The sequence below is a fragment of the Lampetra fluviatilis genome, chromosome 38 (genome assembly GCF_964198595.1).
Source record: "Lampetra fluviatilis chromosome 38, kcLamFluv1.1, whole genome shotgun sequence".
NCBI classification, from domain to species: Eukaryota; Metazoa; Chordata; class Hyperoartia; order Petromyzontiformes; family Petromyzontidae; genus Lampetra; species Lampetra fluviatilis.
In genome coordinates, this window is record NC_136312.1 from 4135098 (window position 1) to 4157338 (window position 22241).

The window sequence follows — 22241 nt, forward strand, 5'->3', positions numbered from 1 at the left end:
CATCAACAACATCAGCAGCATCATCAGCAGCAGCAACATCATCAGCATCAGCAACATCATTATCACAAGCAACATCAGCAGCAGCATCAACATCAGCAACATCAGCAGCAACATCATCAGCAGCAGCAACATCATCAGGAGCAGCAGCAGCAACATCAGCAGCAGCAACAACAACATCATCATCAGCAGCAACATCATCATCACAAGCGACTTCATCAGCAGCAACATCATCACAAGCAACATCAGCAGCAGCAACAACATCATCATCAACATCATCAGCATTAGCAACATCATCATCAGCAACAGCAGAACATCATCATCACAAGCAACATCATCATCAGCAACATCATCAGCAGCAGCAATCATCACCAGCAGCAACATCATCATCACAAGCAACATCAGCAGCAGCAGAAACAACATCAGCAACATCATCACAAGCAACATCAGCAGTAGCAGCAACATCATCATCAACATCATCAGCATTAGCAACATCATCATCAGCAACAGCAGCAACATCATCATCACAAGCAACATCATCATCAGCAACATCATCAGCAGCAGCATCATCACCAGCAGCAACATCATCATCACAAGCAACATCAGCAGCAGCAGAAACAACATCAGCAACATCTTCACAAGCAACATCAGCAGCAGCAGAAACAACATCAGCAACATCTTCACAAGCAACATCAGCAGTAGCAGCAACATCATCATCACAAGCAACAGCAACATCATCAGCAGAAGCAACAACATTAGTAGCTATAACCTCATCAGCACCAGAATCAACATCATCACAAGCAGAATCATCGTCATCAGCAGAATCATCAGCAGCACTAGTATCAGCAGCAGCAGGATCATCGCTTTCACACAGCCACTCACATTAAACTCGTTACCACAGCTGTCATTGTCATCATCAACGCATGTACCATCACCACCACTACCATCACCACTTCACCACTACCACCACCACCATCATCACCACTTCACCACCACCATCATCACCACTTCACCACCACCATCACCACCACTACCATCACCACTTCACCACTGCCATCGCCACGATCACCATGGACAATCACCACGTTGGTCATCATCATCACCACCACACAGCAACCACGAACACCTCCACACGATCTCCGTTGTCACCACAACCACTGTGACCACAACCACTGTCACCACAACCACTGTGACCACAACCACTGTCACCACAACCAATGTCACCACAACCACTGTGACCACAACCACTGTCACCACACAACCACTGTCACCACAACCACTGTCACCATCCACATTAATACATCTCCACTACAGCCACCACCAGCACCACGTGTGTGTGTTAGATCAGTGTCGCTGTGTAGGATGTCTGTGTCATTCTTGTACGTGTGGTGGTAGTGTTGTTGTTCTTCTTGGTTCTTTCCGAAAGAACCAAGAAGATGAATCCCTGCAGTCACGAAAGCTTTAAATCGAAGTGTTGTTGTTGTTAATTGCCGTCGCATTTCCTCATCTGCGAGAGAAACCAAAGGCCGAGCAGAGCCTACGCTCTTGCCTAGAATTCTGCCGCGTCAGGTGCGAGGGCCCCCCGCCAGAGCCTCGTGACACGGCGGGGTGGTGCTGTGTTTATGGTTTTGTTTACAATGATAATCTACTTATTAAACCGCAGTACCTGGAGAAAAATCCACGCGACCACGGGGAAAGAGACGCAAACTCCAAATATACAGCAGCAGGCGTCAGGGTTGGGATCGAATCCACGACCCCCTGCATATCAGGCGAGGTAGTCAACATCTCCTAGCCACCGTGATGATGATGAGAGAGAGAGACACGCAAACTCCACATACACAGCAGCAGGCGTCAGGGTTGGGATCAAACGCACGACCTCCAGGTTAACATCTCGTCAAATGGGATAACACGAGAACAGCTGCACAGACGGGCTCAGAAACTCAGTGTCTTTACTGCCTCCTCGCCACATCACAGCCCAGCGCCTTTGGGAGTTGCACAAGTCTTTGCGTGATCCACCAACCCTTGCCATTAAAAGCAACGGGCATCGTGTACCACCGCTTGGTAGTTTTGGCTCGGCACAGCTGCAATCCAACGATGGAGGCAGTGAGGGTTGCCGGATCACGCGAATGTTGCGAAACTCCGTTCCCGTGAGCGTCCAGGCGACATGCACTGTTCAAGTTCAAGTTCATTTATTAGGTAGAGCCCTGTGAGCCATTCGGCTCTTGAATCGGGTGCAACCGCAACAAACAAAAAACAAAAACATGAGCAAAAAACATCTTAAAGTGACTATGTGACTTAGTGCAAACAGAAAATCCAAGAAAAGACAGCAAAATATTGCAGAAAAAGCACCGTACACCAACGCTGTGTGCAAAAATCCCAATGGGATGCAAGTCAAACAACAACAACCACAAGGCAACTTAGATTAAGGCCATCAGTCTAACTCTGAACTACAACAAACAAACATGGCCAAACCAATACTGGCTTGCCAGGAGAAGGTGGTAGAGAAATTGTGGACTAATCGCCATCTGTTCCATCTGTATGGGATAGCATTGCCCCCTTCCTGCGTGTTGGTTTTCTCAGGGTGCTCCGCTTCCCCCACGTATATAAACCCTCATTAATTGGCTGAAAACATCTTAGTTCGTTGGCATCTCTCTGTGTTGTGGATCGTGCAGGGTTGTGAGACGCGGTTTGCATGAACCATGCTATTTAACGAGACAATTTTACAAGACTCACGTGCATCCTCATTCAATCAGGAGACCCCGTGTAGAGCAAGCAACCTGGTACATTGCCAGCATTGCTAATGTGCACTTTTTACCCTCCCCCGTTCCAATGACATACGTGTAACGATTCCAAAACGGAACCGGAAGAAAGAGTTAAATAACTTTACCGGTACTGAGGCTCCCACAAGGCCGTGCGGGAGGGCATGTGGCAGAGGTTGGCGCCAGCTATCGCAGAGTGCGGTCGTGTCGCTACAGTTCTCTGCGGTGAAAACAACGTTTTAAAAAACAACGGCGCTACGCCTCTCTTAATAAAAACACGTTCCTTCGGAGTGGGCAGGTAGGAACTTGGTTGGACAGCGCATTCGTGCACGACAGACAAATATGCACGACAGACAGACAAATAATCCCTGGTGAGCAGTGTGGAACCTGTTGTTCCTACCTGTAGTAATATTGAGCAGCTTGCGCGTCCCGAGATTCGGCGGTGGACGGGACACCCACCCTGCAACTTGCAGACGTCTCAGAATGGGAAAGAGTTAATCGCCGCCCAAAAGAAGAGCCTCTCGTTTTCAATTTACCCAAGAAGCAATGTTCTGTGCTGAACCGAATCGGATGCGGCTACCTCCTGCACCGATGGAAAGTTATTATCGCCCGCAGTGCGGCTGCAGTCACCAATCTCGAACCACGGGACCACATAGTAACGCCACTGCCTATGGGTCTCTATGAGTCGTCAGGTCTGGTGTCGGAAGTTTACGAATCTCACACGTGATTCTATGGACGTCTATGGGAGTCCGTGGATCTCATTGTCAGTCTATGTGAGTCTGTACCTGAAACCATGGACCACATTGTGACGCCACTTTCAATTTCAATCATTCACAGGCAAAAATTAAGATAGTTTCAGGTAGTGAATGTTAATGTCTCACAGTTTGAAGAAAGAAGTCCTAAGGCCGCAGAACTTACTCTCTTGGCTTGGACAGTAAACCATATCAATCATATGCTAAATTCCTCTTGATATGCAAATTATTTTGTCAAGGCGCCCTTCCTCCCCTAACCCAGCTTAAATATACGCTGCCAAGCCTGTTGGTGTTCATTCAGACGCTGTCTTTCCGACAGACCTGTTCTTCACCTGAGGACGGCTGCTTGCGTTGTGGCCGAAACGTCGTGAGAATTATTTTATTATGTTTTATTATTTTATTATTTCCCTTCTACGTGACTTTGCCGAAAGAACCAAGAAGATATCAATCATTGCCAGGCTTAGTGCACGGGCTTGACTCGTTAGATATAAACGTGGGGTCACAATTCACAAGTTCGCCTTTTCCTTCACTGTCATCATTTTTCCGTCATTGTGTTTGCGTAGAAGTGCTCACTTGACTGAGCGTCACGTCAACCTTACAGGGCAACGGAGGTGGTCGTGTGCATAGGAATGGACAGTGGCGTGTCTGAGTGCCGGCTAATGTTTGACTCCTCTCGCTGATGTTAATGATTGTCAATCCACTGCCGTACGATGTTTTCCCCATGCCAGTCATGGGGTTGTTCGACCATGCTTGACCATACTGGTCAGTGCGGATTGGTGGTGGGGAGCATAGAAGTACAGTGCAATAATGGGAGTGCCGTATTTATGGTGGGCTCCCGAACAAGCACCGTCCAGGTTTAAGCCCCCCCTGCTTAGCTTCTGAGACTGACACGTGTGGGTCCATCCAGGGAGATTTGGTTCAAGTATGTGTGTATACATCTGGTACATCTGGTATATCTATATATATGGGTGTGTGTAGATACGTGTCAAGTAGTGGTTGTGCAGTGGTTACCGCGCTACGCTATAAACTCAGCGACCCGAGTTCGATTCCCGCTCATGACCACCACCAGTGACGATTATCTGAACCAATCCTGGGCCTCCCCGAGTTAGACTCAAGACTCAAATGAGTACCTGGTGCGGCGTGTAAATGCTGCCATCTGGGGAGACAAAGGCGACCGGGCGCGGTGCTGGCCACCCACCCCCACGTGTGCCATGCCGGCCTTCATAGGTGCTGCTCGCTAACGGCACTTGCCCCGAAAGTCTGTTAAGGCTTCACAGGGCGGGGGATCTTCATATTTGTGTGTCTTGCCTCCAGGTTTACATCATAGAGGTGCGGGTCGGAAGACACCGTTGGACCGTAAAACATCGCTACAGCGCCTTCCACGATCTCCACGAGCGAGTGAGTGTGCGCCTACCACTGTCCTGTCCCACAATGCCAGTGGTAAGAAGTTGTCGTCGTCATCATCATCATCATCGTCATCATCGTCATCATCATCAGCCATGGTCTGTGCACTGCCAAATGAAGGCTTGCCGTGTTAGTCGTGGGGGCCGTTTGGCCATCCTTTATCGCGGCTGGTGAGTGTGGGTTCTTGAAAGTGGGGAGCATAGACGTGGAAGCATAGTACAGTGGAACAATGGCTTTTTACTGTTCTTTCTGTTTCTATGCATGGTGGTTCCCCCGCACAGCAGAACTGTGCAGGATCAACCCTGCTTCACCATCATCATCATCAATCACGATACATGGGCAGATAGCCCCACAAATGTGGTGACGTCACAAAGCACCAATCACTTGCCGTGCAAAGTATATACATTATTGCGCCCCCCCCCCCAAAATACAAAAGTCTATTTTTAGACTTTTAGCATTGTGTACAGTCTGGAAGCTACCCACATGCCAAATTTCAAGTTTGTTGCATGTTGGGAAGTACGCTAAACATTTCGAACAGACACACATTCACAAATTTCCATTTTATATATTTAGATAGGCGCTGTTTCGATTATTTCCCTCCCTCTCCTTGTCATGCCCTCCCTTACAAAAAAAAACTACCCTCACCCCCTTTCAGTGGGGCCCCATCTGTTTTGGGGCAGGCGGTATGCTCCCCCCCATCTTTCCATCCCCTGCTGTTCATCACCGGTGTAGTTTATGCCGACGGCGTGCGGCATGCGCGTGAGTCACAACGTGATGTAACGCGGCCTGCGCATCGCCTCGATGAAAAAAATAATAATTTAAAAAGATCCCGTGACGTAATTCGCAAGAGTCGGCCGACCTGTGCCAGCGTCACCGCGGGATTTATTTATATATTTATTTATATAGCAGTCGCCTCCTACTGGCGACAAGCCTTGGCCCCCCCAGTCTCTCTGAGTTCTGGCCTGGTTCAACAAAACGAAACTTTAAACTCCCTGAGCAAATTCCTCACCCTGGTTTACAAAACTTGCGCACGTTCTCGCCCCAACGTATCTCGCTTCACCTCGTTTCACTCTGCGCTCCTCCTCGCCCTCTCCGTTCACAATCCGAGCTGCAGTCTCTCTCTCTCTGAGCTCCCGTCCCCATCGCTAACTCCGTCCCTCTTCCCAACTTCCCGACCAATCCGTCGCACTCACTCATCATTAACCACTCTTTGTCACTCTCATCATCGTTGATTTCACGCATCGTCATATTCGTCACGCACGACCATCACCTCCCATGAACTCATCTCATCTCATCGCACTATTCCGCTGTGCAAATGAGCAATTAAGGCACTACGTGAATTAAAATAACATAAGAATTGCAGTCCTTTCGCGGAAGAGTAGGCCAAAAATATCCACTCTGTGTGCCGTTCCAGCATCAGCAGCGGCTTGAGGAAGAGATTGCAGGGCTGCGCCTTTATCTTTGACCTCGTTGACCCTCCACCCCCCCCCCTCCCCCCCCGCGGTCACCCTCAGCTGGTTCTGCAGAAGCAGGTGGAGCGTGCCCTGCTGCCGCCCAAGAGGATTCTGGGTAAGAACTCGCGGGCGCTGGTTGCTAGGCGACAGCGGGAGCTGGAGCAGTACCTGCAGGCCCTGCTGGAGGTGCGGAGGGGGCGGCCTCTCCCCCCGGCACTCGCCACCTTCCTGCACTTCCACTTCTACGTGAGTGACCCCCCCCCCTCCTCCGCCCCCTCCCACCCGGTTGTCAAGGAGGGCCTCACCAAAGGCGGCCGGGCGTGGTGCTGGCCACCCACCCACCTCGTGTGCCGTGCCGGCCTTCATAGGTGCTGCACGCTAACAGCACCTGCCACAACGGTCTGTTAAGGCTATTTGGGGGATCTTTGTATTTGTCTTGCAGAGGTTCACGCTTATTTCTGTACATCTGTAAGTTAAACTGATGCATCTTGGGTATGAAGTTGTGTGGCGATTAGGGACACGCCCCTTTGAAAACCGGCCACATTGATCAGCGGGCTGCCCAAAACTTGAAGAGATGAACCAGAGCTAAAAGAAGTACTGTTTTGCAAGTTGAGCGTGCCCTGCTCCAACCCAAGAGGATGCTGGGTAAGGACTTTAAGGGAGCTGGTCGCTAGGCGACGGCGAATTTTGGCCCGACGACTTCCCGCCGGTTTCCGTGCCGCTAATAGAATACTTCCGAAGGCAAACGCGCGTTCGAGAGCGTTACGTGAGCCACGCTTAAATTCCGATTTAAAGCTTTCGTGACTGCAGGGATTCATCGTCTTGCTTCTTTCGGTAAAGTCACGTAGAAAGGAAATAATAAAATAATAAAAATAAAACATAATAAAATACAATTCTCACGACATTTCGGCGACAACGCAAGCAGCCGTCCTCAGGTGAAGAACAGGTCAGTCGATAAGACAGAGTCTGAATGACACACTCCAGACTCATTCAGACTCTGTCTTTCCGACAGACCTGTTCTTCACCTGAGGACGGCTGCTTGCGTTGTGGCCGAAACGTCGTGAGAATTATTTTATTATGTTTTATTTTTATTATTTTATTCTTTCCCTTCTACGTGACTTTACCGAAAGAACCAAGAAGATGTGCCACGCTTGTGCGTGAATGCATCTTTCTCCTGATCGCCCTGAACCCTCACCCCCGGCACGATTATCTCTGCAGGAGGTGAACGGGATCACGGCGAGTTTGGCGGAGGAGCTCTTCACTACAGGTATCGGCAGCGCTCGCTCACAGCCAACACCGGTGGCGATTGTCTGAACTTGCTCCTGGGCCTCCCCTAGGTCAACTCGGCCTCAACTGAGTACCTTGTGCGGTGTGTAAGAACATCGTCACTGGGGAGACAAAGGCGGCCGGACGTGATGCTGGCCTCGTGTGCCGTGCCGGCCTTCATAGGTACTTGCTAGCAGCACTTGCCCCAACAGTCTCCTAAGGCTATACGGGAGATCTTTGTCTTTGTGTGAGCATCTAGTGCGGTGGGGAGCGGTGGTGCAGCGGTTAGCGCGCTGCGCTATGAACCCAGCGACCCGAGTTCGATTCCCGCTCACGGCCAACACCATTGAAGATTATCTGAATCAGGTTTAGGGCCTCCCCTAGGTCGACTCAGGCTTAAATGAGTACCCGGTGCGGTGTGTAAACATTGCCACTGGGGCGACAAAGGCGGCCGGGCGTGGCGCTGGCCACCCACCCCCGCGCGTGCCGTGCCAGCCTCCATAGGTGCCCCTCACTAACATCACTTGCCCCAACAATCTGTTGAGGCTACGCGGGGGATCTTTGTGTGGCAGGGGAGGAGGTGCTGGCGGGGGGAGAGGCGTTCAGTCTCACGCCGCTGCAGCTGCACGCCATCACCTGTCGCCTGCGCCTCTCTGAGCCCCACCTCGCCGCCACGGGCCCCCCAGAGCCCGCCGGGGGTCCTCCGTCCCTGCCGCTCGACGCTCGCCGGGACCTGGCGCACGTCCTGGACTTTGCGTGCCGACTCAAGTACCTCAAGGTGACTCGTCGTCTTGTCGCAGAGGTTCGCGGTTTGAATCCGGCAGGCCGCGCTGGTTAATACTATTTTTGTTTTTAAACAGGTAAGGCCCGCCAAGCTATGTAGATCGTTTTCAGAAGCGACCTGTCCACAACTTAATGGCTTATCGCCTAGAAACGTATAGCAGCCAAATACTCTAAACGTGTGATGTTGATTTTTTAAATGCGGATGGAAAAAAAACGGAGGATCCTTGAGAAAAATCCACACGATCACTGGGAGAGAGACATGCAAACTCCAAATATACAGGCGTCGGGGTTGGGATCAAACCCACGACCTTCTGTAAACCAGGCGAGGTCGTTAACATCTAAATGCATGTTGATTCTAAAGGGGAAAACCTGCGGTGTGTGTGTGCGTGCCACCCGCTTAACGGTGGTCGCTAAAGAACTTGTGACGTCATTCGAACGAGAGGATGCCACGGCGTGGCAGCGTCACGGTCCACCTTTGACCAAATTCGACAAACTACGCCGCAAATCCTACTTGGTTCAAAAACGCGTGGCAATCATCGCGGCCTACTGGAAACAAAATGATCATGGCCCTCCACATATCTCCTCTTCCAAGGGAGATCCTGAGGACAAACGCACGGCAGAAAGCGTTACAGAACGGATGCGAATGCATGATTTTTTTTTTGTTTAAGTGAACCCTGCCGCCCACAGATATGCGGTCGTCCAGATGGTGTTGGCAGCAGCAACATTGAGGAATGCCGGCTGCCCTTCGACCTGTCGCTCTTCCGTTCGCTGCACCATGTGGAGGTGTGTGCACAGCGCCTAACCACTCCACAGCCCCACCACGAGCATGCCAACACACCCACCACGTTACCACACCTCTCGCATACCAACACACCACACCAACACATCACCCCACTAACACACCGCTGCCTGCGCCGACGCACCACCACACTGGCAAACCACCACATGACTGCATTACCACACCACCAGAGCATGCTCTTGCTAGGCTGTGCCACTCGATTTGGGATGCGCCGATGTGGCGTGGTAACGGTGTGTATGCTGGCGTGTTTGTGTCCGCGATGGTGGACACCTCGTGTGTATTGTAGATTTTGTGTGGTGGTGGTGGTGGTTTGTACACAGATCAACCACAGCGACGCCAAGCAGGTGCAGGGCCTCGCCAATCTCAAGTCTTCCTTGGCCACCCTCGCCATGCACCACTCCACCGACAACCTGCAGGTTCGCCTGGGGTGAGGGCGGCAAGGGTAAGGGGACAGTGTGAGAAGTTATGGCAGCGCCCGGAATGGGGGCGGCATTATGAATCTGTGGGTGGCACCAAGGAATGGGGGCGGCTCTGGGAGTGGTACCAGGAATGTAATCCCGTTACACCAGAAGAAAAAATAAAATATCTTTACCGGTACCGATGCTTCCACAAGGCTGCGCGGGAGGGCCTGTGGCACAGTTTTGGCTCCGGCTATCGTAGAGTTCTGGGCGGTCGTGTCGCTGCAGTTTTCTGCGGTGAGTGCAACGTGTTTAAAAACAACGGCGCTACTGCACCTCTCTAAATAGATTGAACGCTGAGCCTCTCACGCGTTCCGAGATTCAGCGGTGAACGAGTCGCCCACCACCCCGCAACTTGCATTACGTCTCGCGACGGGAAAGGGTGAACGTATGGAGCACAGCAGAGCTGTGCTCATCCCGTGGCTGCCTTCCCGCTCGCCTGTCGTCCCCTCCCTGCGAGGGCGAGTGACGATAGAGAGCTCGCTGAAGCCTCCCATGAACCACGTGACTTGTGTGTGGCCAACCCCCTCCCCTCTCCCCGGCCCCTCTGAAAACAGACGCCGCTCCTCCTCCTCCTCCTCTGTTGCAGCTCACTTTTGTTTCCTCCTTCCTGCTCTCTTCCCTCTCTCTTCCTCCCGCCTCCCCTCCGTCAGCGAACGCTGCGCGAGTTGCAAATTGAAAGTCGCCGCGAAAATAAAACAACACCCGTGTCAGAAGAGCGCGAGTTGTGATGTGTTGTGGCCCTGCCCCCGCCCCCCCACCGCAACGCACTGCCGCCCTTTAGGATGTGCTGGAGCCGGAGGGACTGGGGGCGGGCGAGTGGGTGGTGGAGGGCGAGGGCCCTGCAGAGGGGGAGCACTTGCTGAGCGTGCAGCTCCCCCCTTGGGGGTCCCTAATCACGCTGGACCTGTCCCACAACCGCATCTCCCGCATCGACGACGCGGTGGTGAGCGGCGACCGCGGCTAGACGGCGCGCGGCCACTCGCCCTGTCGCGTGTGCCCGCCGGGATTCTGTCGCACCGCACGTAGCCAACCGTGCCGCTCGTGCTCGCCGTCAAGCCGAGCCCCTTCCTCGTCGCTCTGCTAGCAACTGCTGCTCACGGTCGCCACAAATACTGCTGCGTGCACGTTGGGGACGGGTTTCAAGTTTGCGCTTTTGCAGATGAAAGGTATTCAGATATCGGGGATATGAGCGGCAGGGTGGCGCAGTGGTTGTGCCTCACAGCGAGCAGGGTTCGATTGCAGACTTTCTCTATAGAGTTGGTATGTTCTCTCTCCTGTTCTGCAGGGGTTTCCTCCCATAGTGAGAAAAAAAAACGCACAGTGGAACTGGTATCAGCCAAACATCCCACTGCTCAAAAGCGACTTGCAGATTACTCAATTGGGGTCACACACAGCAGCAGCAGCCGCAACATCGCTCCCGACTGCAAACACCTGGAAGGACCCTCCTGAAAACGAGGGTTGAGACTCAGTTGAGGCCTTCCTGTGTAAACAAGCAGAACAACAATAACAACAACAACAACAGAGAGGACTGTGCGGGAGGACCGTGTCGATGACCCAGGACAGGAATACGTGGAGAGAGAGAGAGGAGGAGGGGGAACCAGGAAGGCAGGCCCCACATGAACGGGAAGAATGCCAAGAGCGAGGAGATGATTTCGTTGTTAGGAGACTTTAGTCACCGTGGCTCAAGGGGAGTGGAGGCAGTTGGGCAAAAAGGCAGCAGACAGCGGGTGGGGGGAGGGGGGCGGCAAGATGCGTGTGTGTACCTGTAACTTGGTTTGTACCGTACGTAGGCAGTCGTGCTAATCGGAGGTGCGATGAGAAGGGAAGGGATGCTGGGAGGGAAGTCCCCCAAGGCGGGGCAGAGAGGAGGGCACGGCTGAAGATGAGCAGCAGTGAGGAAGACGGAGCTCTGGGCAGGAAGGGGAGGAGGGTGGGGGGGAGGAGGGGGAAGGAGGAGGGGGGAGGAGGAGGTGGAGGGGGAAGGAGGAGGGGGAAGGAGGAGGGGGGAGGAGGAGGAGGGGGTAGGAGGAGTAGGGGGGGAAGGAGGAGGGGGGGAAGGAGGAGGGGGGGGGGGGAGGAGGAGGGGGGGGGGAGGAGGAGGAGGGGGGAAGGAGGAGGGGGGGAGCAGGAATGACTGTGCTAAGCTGTCGTTGAGGGGAGGGTGTTGATGATGATGGAGGGGGGGGGGAAGAGAGTGAGAGAGCATAGCAGGAAGGATGGCGCAGAAGGGAGTTGAAACGGAGGAGGAGGAGGAGGAGCGGCATCTGGGGAGAAGGGGAGGGGGTGGCCACACACAAGTCACGTGGTTTATGGGAGGCTTCAACTCCCTCCGAATGTCACTTTGCATTATAGAGCTTTAGGTGTCCACTGAGGTTCACAGTGACGGGTTTTGTGACCACAAATGCGCTACTTTGTGTTGCAGAAACTGATCCCCAAAGTGGAATTTCTTGACCTGAGTCACAACGCCATCACGGAGATTGCGAATCTGCAGGTTTGACGCACACCGTCACACGCAGCGCCCTGCCCGCCCCGTCTCGCCTAGGTCGACTCAGCCTTAAAACGAGTACCCAATGCTGTGCGGAAACATCGGTACCGGGGAGACAAAGGTGGCCGGGCGTGGTGCTGGCCACCCCCTCGGTGCGACATTCCGACCTTCATGTTTACTCGCTAAGAGGACTTGCCCCAACACTCTGTTACAGGCTACATGGGGGGCATGATTCCTTGCAAAAGGTTTCTATTTGGTGTTCAAACATCTTAACACCTCCTGTTGTATTGACAGAAAGGGTACAACCGATTCTTATTTGTTCATACTTTGTCATACTTTGATAATGGCAAAACATTTCCATTTTGGGATCTTGGTCTTTCGTAAAAAAAATGTTTAACTCAGGATGTGTAACACGCACGGTTTGTATACACTCCTGGGGACGAGAGAGAATGACTCGGAGGGAATGATTCAGAGAGAGAGAGAACGATTCAGAGAGAATTAATGATTCGGAGAGAGAACGATTCAGAGAGAGAGAATGATTCAGAGAGAGAACGATTCAGAGAGAATGAATGATTCAGAGAGAGAACGATTCAGAGAGAGATTCAGAGAGAACGATTCCGAGAGAGAGAACGATTCAGAGAGAGAACGATTCAGAGAGAGAAGGATTCAGAGAGAATGAATGATTCAGAGAGAGAACGATTCAGAGAGAACGATTCAGAGAGAGAGAACGATTCAGAGAGAGAGAATGATTCAGAGAAAGAGTGATTCAGAGAGAGAGAACGATTCAGGGAGAGAATGGTGCAGAGAGAAATAATGAATCAGAGAGAGAGACAGAATGATTTAGAGGGAGAACGATTCAGAGAGAGAGAATGATTCAGAGAAAGAGACTGATTCAGAGAGAGAGAGTGATTCAGGGAGAGAGTGGTGCAGACAGAAATAATTATTCAGAGAGAGAGGGAGACAGAACGATTCAGAGAGTGAGTGACAGAATGATTCAGAGGCATGCGATACACCACAAACGAGCAGATGAGGCATCAAGCCCCAACATTGACAATCGCCCAAACTCTCCGTGTGGTCCTACATTTCGATGTAAAGCTTTCGTGACCGCAGGGATTCATCTTCTTGGTTCTTTCGGTAAAGTCACGACAGAACCAAGAAGATGGTCCTACATTGTTGATGGCTCCCCCTCCCCCCTCTCCCCGTGCGCCCGCTGGCTGGGCGTGAGCAGCACCTCTACAGCCTGGTGCACCTGGACTTGTCCCACAACCGTGTGGGCGCGTGCGTGCGCCTGCACGGCACGCTGGGTAACGTGCGCACGCTCAGCCTCGCCGGCAACGCCTTGCGCAACCTCGCCGGCCTCGCCAAGCTCTACTCCCTCGCAGCGCTCGACCTGTCCCACAACGGCGTCGAGCAGGTGACCGAGCCCCGGCATAGGAATGTGGAATTTGTTTAGCGATTTTTGTTTGTTTGTTACGTTACCCAAGGGAGATTTGATGGGCCCGCCAGGGATGTTTTTTTGCTAAACCCGGAGCAGTAGGAGTAGTGGTTGGAGGAGAGCCACGTGAGCTGCTTGGGGTGGCGACGACGCAAAATCCCCGTACAGATGGAACACGGATGGAAATCAACCCCACCCACTTGCTGCGCTGCAAGGCGTGAGACGGCGACCGAGGCACCCGCGCCGCGGGGAAGTGGGGAGGGAGTTTCACGAATGTGCGCGGGTGATCAACCAACCCACGCTGCCTCCACATCGCACCAGAGGTCGCAACCCGGTACCCGATACCCGTACCCTACCCGATACCCGGCTACCCGTACCCGGCCGGGTACGGGTACCCGTTTGCGACCCTGGTGCGGCCGGGTACGGGTACGGGTAGACCGTGAGTCACTAGTGAGTAACCGTTTGTCACTCATTTCCCAACGTCTTGTCTCTTCTCACAATTCAAGTTCCTAGAATCAACCCACCCGCGCCTGCAACATGGCTTCATCCCAGAGGTCGCAATCAGGTACCCGATACCCATATCCTACCCGTACCCGGCCGGGTAGGGTACGGGTACGGCCGGGTACGGGTACGGATACCCGTTTGCGACCCTGGTGCGGCCGGGTACGGGTAAGGAATCAAAACCCGTTTGCGACCTCTTCATCGCACGCAGCAGCGGTCAGAGCGGCCGCTGGTGGTGCTGCATCGCTGCACGTGTCCTGTAAGCCGGCACTGTGGAGGTGGTCGGTGGACCGCGAGCACGGACTCGTGAAACTCCCTCCCTACCCCCGTGCGCGTCTAGGTCGCCATCTTCCCAGCTGTCCGGAATGTGGCAGTACAGCAAGTGGGTTGATTTCTGTCTGTTCTGCTGCTGTACGGGGATTGAGTGTTACCCTCCCCTAGCACCTGTGGGTTTTCTCCAGGAACTCCGCTGTCCTCCCAGATGTGTAAGCACTCGTCACGAATAGAGTTGGCCAAACAACCCGACGAAGGACCACAGAGCTCAGGCAACGACGACGTAGACGTTGATGACGATGACGACGATGATGACGACGATGACGACGATGACGTTGATGACGACGATGACGATGATGACGACGACGATGACGACGACGACGATGATGACGACGATGACGACGATGACGACGATGACGATGATGACGATGATGATGACGACGATGACGACGACGACGATGATGATGACGACGATGACGTCGATGATGCTGATGCAGGGTCGCGCTGCCTCGCGAGATTTCCAAGTGGACAATTCGTCTCGTGGCCCGACCCTTGACCCCACAATCGGGATAAAATTGTGGGAAAATTACCGATTTTTTTGCAACAGCAGCAGCAGCAATAATAATAACTCGATGTTTTTTTACTGTCATTAAATGTAACAGGGCCAGGCTGGCTGGGCAGGTAGGCGGCGGGTGTAAGAGCGGGCGGGCGGGCAAGTGGGCAGGTGTGGGCAGGTGGACGAGGGCGTCCGAGTGTGCGGGGCAGACGATGGAGGATGCGATGTGGACCTCTGTCTCACGCCAGCGGTGGCGGCGCGTTGCAGATGGAGGAGGTGCGGCACGTCGCACGGCTGCCCTGCCTGGAGCGGCTCTCGCTCAGCGGCAACCCGGTGTGCATCACAACGGACTACCGCACGCGGACCCTCGCGCTCGCCGGAGACCGCGCGGCCGAGGTCAGGGGTCAGGGGCTCGTTGCCGTTGCCCACTTTTAAATCTTGATGAAAATTTTCGTAGTTTTCTTTAGAACTGATTTTTATGTTTCGTTTGCTGTCCTATCGCCCGCATCCTCCAATTAGCACGGTTGGCTACGTACGTACACACATACGTACATCACTCGTGCCATCATCGTCAGTGTTATCGTTACCACCACTATCATCATCGTTACCACCACCCCCACCAGTTATAACCATTACTACCATGACTACCAACACCATTACTGCTGCACCTCCGATGAGCACGGTTGGCTACGAACGGTGCGAAAGAAGTTCAACATCCATACCACCAGCACCACCACGATCACACTCACCACTGCTGCCACCGCTACCACCGACGCCACCGCTGTGTGTCCCGCGCCAGGTGTGTCTGGATGGGGTGGCGCCCTCGCGCAAGGAGCTGGACACGGTGGAGGTCCTCAAGGCGCTGCAGAAGTCTCGCGACGCTTGCCGGCGCGGCGCCACCCCCACGGCGGCGGTGCCGGCCCACGCCGCTCCGCACCCCCACGCGGCCCCCCACTCGGCCCCCTCTAGGGACCCCCCCAAGACTCCCGACGCGCACAACCACAGGGCGAGCAACGCCAACGCCAACAACTCCACCGCGGGGGCGGACTCGGGCAAGGCGGTCGGTCCCGGGACGGGCGGCTCGTTGACGGACGATCGCAAAGCCGCGGTCGGCACGGGCGACCTCGCCCACCCTGCCTCGTGTCCACCCCGAAGCTCCTTCCCCGCCCAAGGCCGCCGTGATGCCGCCACCGCCGGCGTCGACGCCGCCGATGCCACGGACGCCGCCTCCCGGTGGCTGCACTCCGCTGCCCCCGATGTGCCTGCTGCTGCCCTTGCCGCCGCCGACTCTGCCCTGTGCGATGTCTACGCTGCCCCGTGCGGCGGCGTCGCTCGCGCCGCTCACGCCGCACCACCGGCCGCTGCTGCCCCCTGCCCTGCCCCGGGCAGCACCGACGGCGCCGTGACGTCGGTCGGCTCAGCCGGGAGCTGCTCAGGTGGGTGGGAGCGCGTTCGCTAACCGGTTGCGCTTGTGATCGTGGTGGCGGCGGCGATACCGATTGCTATAGTGGCGATGGCAGCAATAGCAGTCATAGTGGCGGTTGGCAATAGTGGTGATGGTGGTGGTGTTATTTGTGGTGTTGGTGGTGACGCTGGCAGTTGTGGATGTGATAATGGTGCATGGTTGTGGTGACGTTGGTAACGGTCATATGGCTTGTTGTTGGTGGTGATACTGATAACGGTGGTGATATATTTATTTATCTCATTTAATCAACGACCCAAAATGCCAAGCGGCTGTTCGCGTTGTCACAGATATTTGAGCTTAAACGCAGCCGCGGTGGTGGTGATTTGCGCTGCTGCTGCTGCTGCTGGTAACCTTTACGCCGGAACCAGGCCCTCGCGGCCAGAATGTTGACGGCGCGTTGTCCCCGCCGAGAGCGGGCGTCCTGTTTACTCTCCGCTCACACTTCCTCCTCTTGTTTGCCACCCTCTGGAAGGCCCCCCCCCCCCATCATGACTCGTCAGGAGCTGTCATCGGAAACTCATTCCTCGGCTAATTTTCTGATTTGTAATCACGTGAAAGCGGCAACAATAGCTGCTTCTGGCCACCGGAGTTCACAATGGCCGTGTCGGAGATGCTGAGTGGGCACTGCGGAGATCCAGGGATTGGGTGCAGGGCTTTAGGCCGCCCCAAGCAAGGGCGATTAAACCGGCTTGCCCAGCGTAGTGGGTCCGTGGTCCCACCTTGTGTGCGTACGCCAATCGAACTGAAAAACGTTGAATTCTCTGTTGTGCTGAAGTTGAGCTGAAATTTGTGAAATAATTTTTTTTTATTTTATAATTTTATCGTTGAGTTTTCTTAGTTGTTGTTGTTGTTGTTCCGTCATTAGTGAGCGGGGCCGAAACTATCAACGTAGCTCGTTTGGTCGGTACCGCCTGGGATGACAAACGATACCAGCGTCGACCGTGAGCCGTGATCCACCACGGCAGTGTCCACCACATGTAGTGTCCACCACGCCTGATGAAGCTAGCTCTAATTACTGGCAAAACGTCGTTCTAAGATTGTAAATGTTGTGGCTTGACTCTCCAACACACCGGTGTGCTGTACTAGTACACTACACTATACACTACACTATACACTACTATGCCATTACACTACTATACACTACACTATACATTACTATACCACTACACTACACTATACATTAGCGCTGTACTAGTGACAAATTGGTCACGTTCTGTTTACGTGACAACCCTTACTAGTTGGCTGTGTCGGGTGGTGGCGGGTTTAATGACACATTTATATATTTACGCGATGTAACCCAACAAAAAACCTCTATTATGCTTGAGTACTTCCTGAATGCTCATTTGAGAAGGAAATCACTTGGACTTTGTTTTAATGACTCTACACTGCAGGTCACAATAACACCCGCTCACTCAACCGAACAACTCCCTCACTCCCTTATTAACCCGCTCACTCGCCCAACCACTCGCCCACTCACCCAACCACTCGCCCAACCACTCGCCCACTCGCCCAACCACTCGCTCACTCGCCCAACCACTTGCCCAACCACTCGCCCAACCACTCGCTCACTCGCCCAACCATTCGCTCACTCGCCCAACCACTCGCCCACTCACCACACCGCAAGTCACTTCTCTCTCTGCTTCTCCCCTCACACTACCCTGCTCTGAAATCAACCTCCTCCCACCACCACCGTCGTCATCGCCATCATCTCTTCTTCCCCCAAGCTCTTACAGCAACGATAACCTGGCTCAGTCCAAGACACGTGTTGTCTGTTGAGACTTCAACTGTGCTGTTTGTTGCTGGCTGCTTGGCAACTTGGGCCTTTTTGGGGGCACTGCGCCCACCAACCGTGATTGCTTTATGAGACCAAGTAGTCTCCACGGTGCTGGTTGTCACGTGATGCAAAAGAGGAATTCGCGACAAAAACGGACATCAATTTTTTGTTCAGATCTGGTCAGCACGCCGTCCGACGACTTCCCTGGCTGCCCTGCCCCTAGCTGCCCTGCCCAGCCCAGCCCTGCCCAGTCCTGCCCTTCGTACCTGCTGCCCCTGCCAGAGCCTCTTGCCACGATGGTTGCCCTCACGGGTCCCCAGCTGGACGTCTACTTCCGCACACACCTGGCGCAGGTGAGGGGCACTGCGCTTCCCCCGCCACCTCCGCCCCCCCTTGCCCATCCCCCTGCCACCCCAAACCAGAGGTCGCAACCGGGTACCCGATACCCGTACCCTACCCGATACCCGGCTACCCGTACCCGGCCAGGTACGGGTACGGGTACCCGTTTGCAACCCTGTTGCGGCCGGGTACGGGTACGGGTAGGCCGTGAGTCACTGGTGAGTAGCCGTTTGTCACTCATTTCGGGTAGGGTACGGGTACAGGTAGGGAATGGGTACCCGTACCCGGCCGGGTACGGGTACAGGTACCTATTTCCGACCCTGGTGCGGCCGGGTACGGGTAAGGAATCAAAACCCGTTTGCGACCTCTGCCCCAAACTCTCTCCGCGCACCGTTGACCTGTTGTGTAATTCCGCGTCCACACCTGAGCGATCGGTTACACAACTTTTTGGTTGCAGGTACGCAGCCTGAATTGCTTGCACGTGAACGTGTTGGCAACCGGTTGTGAGCCGTCGCGCAACCGGTTGCGAGCTTCCGCGTAATCGGTTGCAAGCTTCCGCGCAACCGGTCGCGTCGTTACCACTCACGGCGCATCTGCTCGACCACGATTGGTCGTTACGACCATGAACAATGCGCCGTTTAATATCCTGTGAATGCGTTTGGGATTCTTGTGCATTTTGTTCATTAATGAAGCCGTCGTTTGCAAGAGCTGACAGCACCATGATTACCAGCAATTGAAATCATCACAAACACACACACACACTGGTTCTAAACGCGGGATCATTGTTGCGCAACCACTCGCTCGGATGTGGATCTGACTCACTCACGGAAAGGGCCGGGATGTAACCATCGATTCATGAAATGATTCATCGATGTTAAGACTAAATTAACCGCAAATGCTTGTGATAAAAAATGCAAACTAACATGCTTTGGTAATGTTTGAAACTGATTGGCCTACACCAAAGACAGCCTCCTTTTGGACTTAGTCTCACCGGTGCTGTCGACGAAAGGCCGCCGAAAGGCAAACGGCACAAGGACAGCGCAAACGCCGACGGGTTAACCGTCGCTCGGCAAACCTCTCGCCCGGTGACTAGAGCTCCGAGGAGGAGCTGCGACACGCGCTGTGGAGCCCCGTGGTGTTCTACGCGGAGCCCGACCGCGAGCTCCCCGCCTGCGTCCTCCTCTCGTCCTCCGCCATCTACGTCGTCACGCCGGTCACGCAGCAGGAGGAGGAGGAGGGGGGCAACGGCGGCGGTGGCCGTGCGGGGTCGTGGCGGTGGGTGGGACAAACCGCCTGGTTGTGCGGGAGGGCGGCGGAAGAGGCGGAGGAGGTGAAGGAGGACGAGGAGGGACGGAGGGGGCGGTGCGTGGCCATCGGCCTCCAGGACCTCATGGCGGTGCACATGGGGCTCTTTGATCAGCACTTCCGACTGTCGGGTAAGGGTTCGGTGATGTGGATCGTGACGTGATGGTAGTCGAGTGGTGGTGGTGGCGGTGGGGTCTGGTGAGGCGTGGTGTAGTCGGGTGCGGTGGGATGCTGTGGTGGGTTGTGGCGTGGTGGGGAGTGGTGGGGTTTGGGGTTGAATGGTGCGGTGGATCACATTCGGTTCGTTGTCCTGTCGTGTGATCTCATGCAAAGCACTGACGTGTGCGCTGCGTTACATCACCGGTGATTATCTGAAACCGGTACAGGGCCTCCCATGGGTCAACTCAACCTTAAACAAATACCTGGTGTGGTGTACAACGGGCGTGGCAGTACGGGCCACACTACCCAAGTTTTGGCCTATCGTCGAACAAAGACGGTCACTGCACCGCGCGATTTCAGATATGCTTCTGCGGCTGTCTGGAACGTTCTTCCTTCCGATATCAGGAAACCCCTGGGAGCCATGCACTCTTAAATCATCATCTAGATTGAAAACTCATTTCTTTAGAACTGCTTTTCGTTTGTTGTCCTTCCCGCCCGCACCTCCGATTCGCACGGTTGGCTACGTACGGTGCGATAGGAGTTCAACATACATACATACATACACACATCGCTCGTGCCAAATATCATTGTCACTTTCATTGTCAGCGTCATCATCACCACCACTATCACCGCCACGATTATAATTGTTACCACCGCTTCCACCAATCATCATCACCACGACTACCATTACTGCCATACATGCATATGTACCTGCCAGAGGTCGCAAACGGGTTTTGATTCCTTACCCATACCCGTACCCGGCTGCACCAGGGTCGCAAACGGCTACCCGTACCCAGCCGGGTACGGGTAGCCAGGTATCGGGTAGGGTACGGGTATCGGGTACCGGGTTGCGACTTCTGGTACCCGCTCATACGTCCTTCATCAACATGCGCTCGCTCACAGCACTTGCCCCCAACGGTCTCAGACGGAGCCTGCTTCACCACGATGTTGGGGGGGGGGGGATGTCTGTGCGTGCGTGCGCAGGGCGCGAGGCGGAGAGCGTGGTGGCGTGTGTGACGCGGGACAGCGTGCGCACGCACCACTTTGTGACGGAGCTCACGTGCGCGCTCTCGCTGCTCGCCTCCCCGGCCCTCCCCGACTCGCTCGAGAATGACTTCTACCAGCCCTACCTGAGCGCCGCTAACGGTACGTCACGAACCCCCCCCACACCCACACGCACCTGACCCCGTCCCCCCCTCCACGCGACCCCACCCCCTCCACCACCATAGCCACTTCATTGCCATTGACGTTAAGCGTCTTGGGATTGTATAATGAAAGACATTATATATTTCTAGATTTGAAGCTTTCGTGACTGCAAGGATTCATATTCTTGGGTTTTTTCGGTAAAGTCACGTAGGTAAAAAATAAAAATTTATAAAAGTAAAATAAAAATAGAATAAAAATCACGACGTTTCGGAGGCAACACAAGCTTCCGTCTTCAGGTGGAAACGTCACAGCACGCTTGCTGTATCAAGTAAATGACATTATATATAAGCTTTCATCATTATCGTTGTTATCAGTTCTATGAATTGTTGCAGAGCTTTGCGGCGTGCGCCCGTCAAGCCGCCGTGGTTGTTCCTGCGAGTGCATCTTGTCTTTTCTCATTTTATATATTGATAGAGCGCCTTAGCTCAAGGCGCTGTGTACGTATTCTAAAAGCGGTGACGGCAATCGAGTGATTTAGATGGCAGACGCACAATGCTGAGGAATGAATGACCCATCTTCTTGGTTCTTTCGGTAAAGTCATGTAGAAAGGAGATAATAAAATAATAAAAATAAAACATAATAAATAATACAATTCTCACGACGTTTCGGCCACAACGCAAGCAGCCGTCCTCAGGTGAAGAACGCTGTCTTTCCAACAGACCTGTTCTTCACCTGAGGATGGCTGCTTGCGTTGTGGCCGAAACGTCGTGAGAATTATTTTATTATGTTTTATTTTTATTATTTTATTATTTCCATTCTACGTGACTTTTCCGAAAGAACCAAGCAGATGAATCCCTGCAGTCACGAAAGCTTTAAATCGAAAAAGAATGAGTGACCGTGACAGAGGTCACTTGGGGGTCACGTGGGGGTCACAGAAGGGCTACAGCGGAGGGACGGGACAGAGTGCAGGGGGCGAGGGGAGGGAAAAGGAAGGCAATGGGCGAGGGAGAAGAGGTGGTGAGGCTTTGAGAGAGGAACGGAAGGAGGTGAAGGAGGGGGACTGCTTCATGTACAGGGGAAGTTTATCCAGTGGTGCATGGCTTAGTAATAGTATATCATTTTTAGTGC

The 22241-nt window shown here is 53.8% G+C and overlaps 1 protein-coding gene across 1 annotated transcript in view; it reads left to right on the top strand.

Annotated features, from left to right (window-relative positions):
• NISCH (nischarin) overlaps nt 1–22241 on the top strand; it is a 28235-nt gene that overhangs the window by 602 nt on the left and 5392 nt on the right. The window contains 14 exon segments of the mRNA XM_078874245.1: nt 4823–4906; nt 6427–6612; nt 7585–7633; nt 8205–8410; nt 9103–9198; nt 9535–9630; nt 10457–10618; nt 12098–12166; nt 13389–13574; nt 15193–15321; nt 15725–16361; nt 18339–18517; nt 19597–19939; nt 20952–21113. Coding sequence (XP_078730371.1) covers nt 4823–4906; nt 6427–6612; nt 7585–7633; nt 8205–8410; nt 9103–9198; nt 9535–9630; nt 10457–10618; nt 12098–12166; nt 13389–13574; nt 15193–15321; nt 15725–16361; nt 18339–18517; nt 19597–19939; nt 20952–21113 — 2584 coding nt within the window.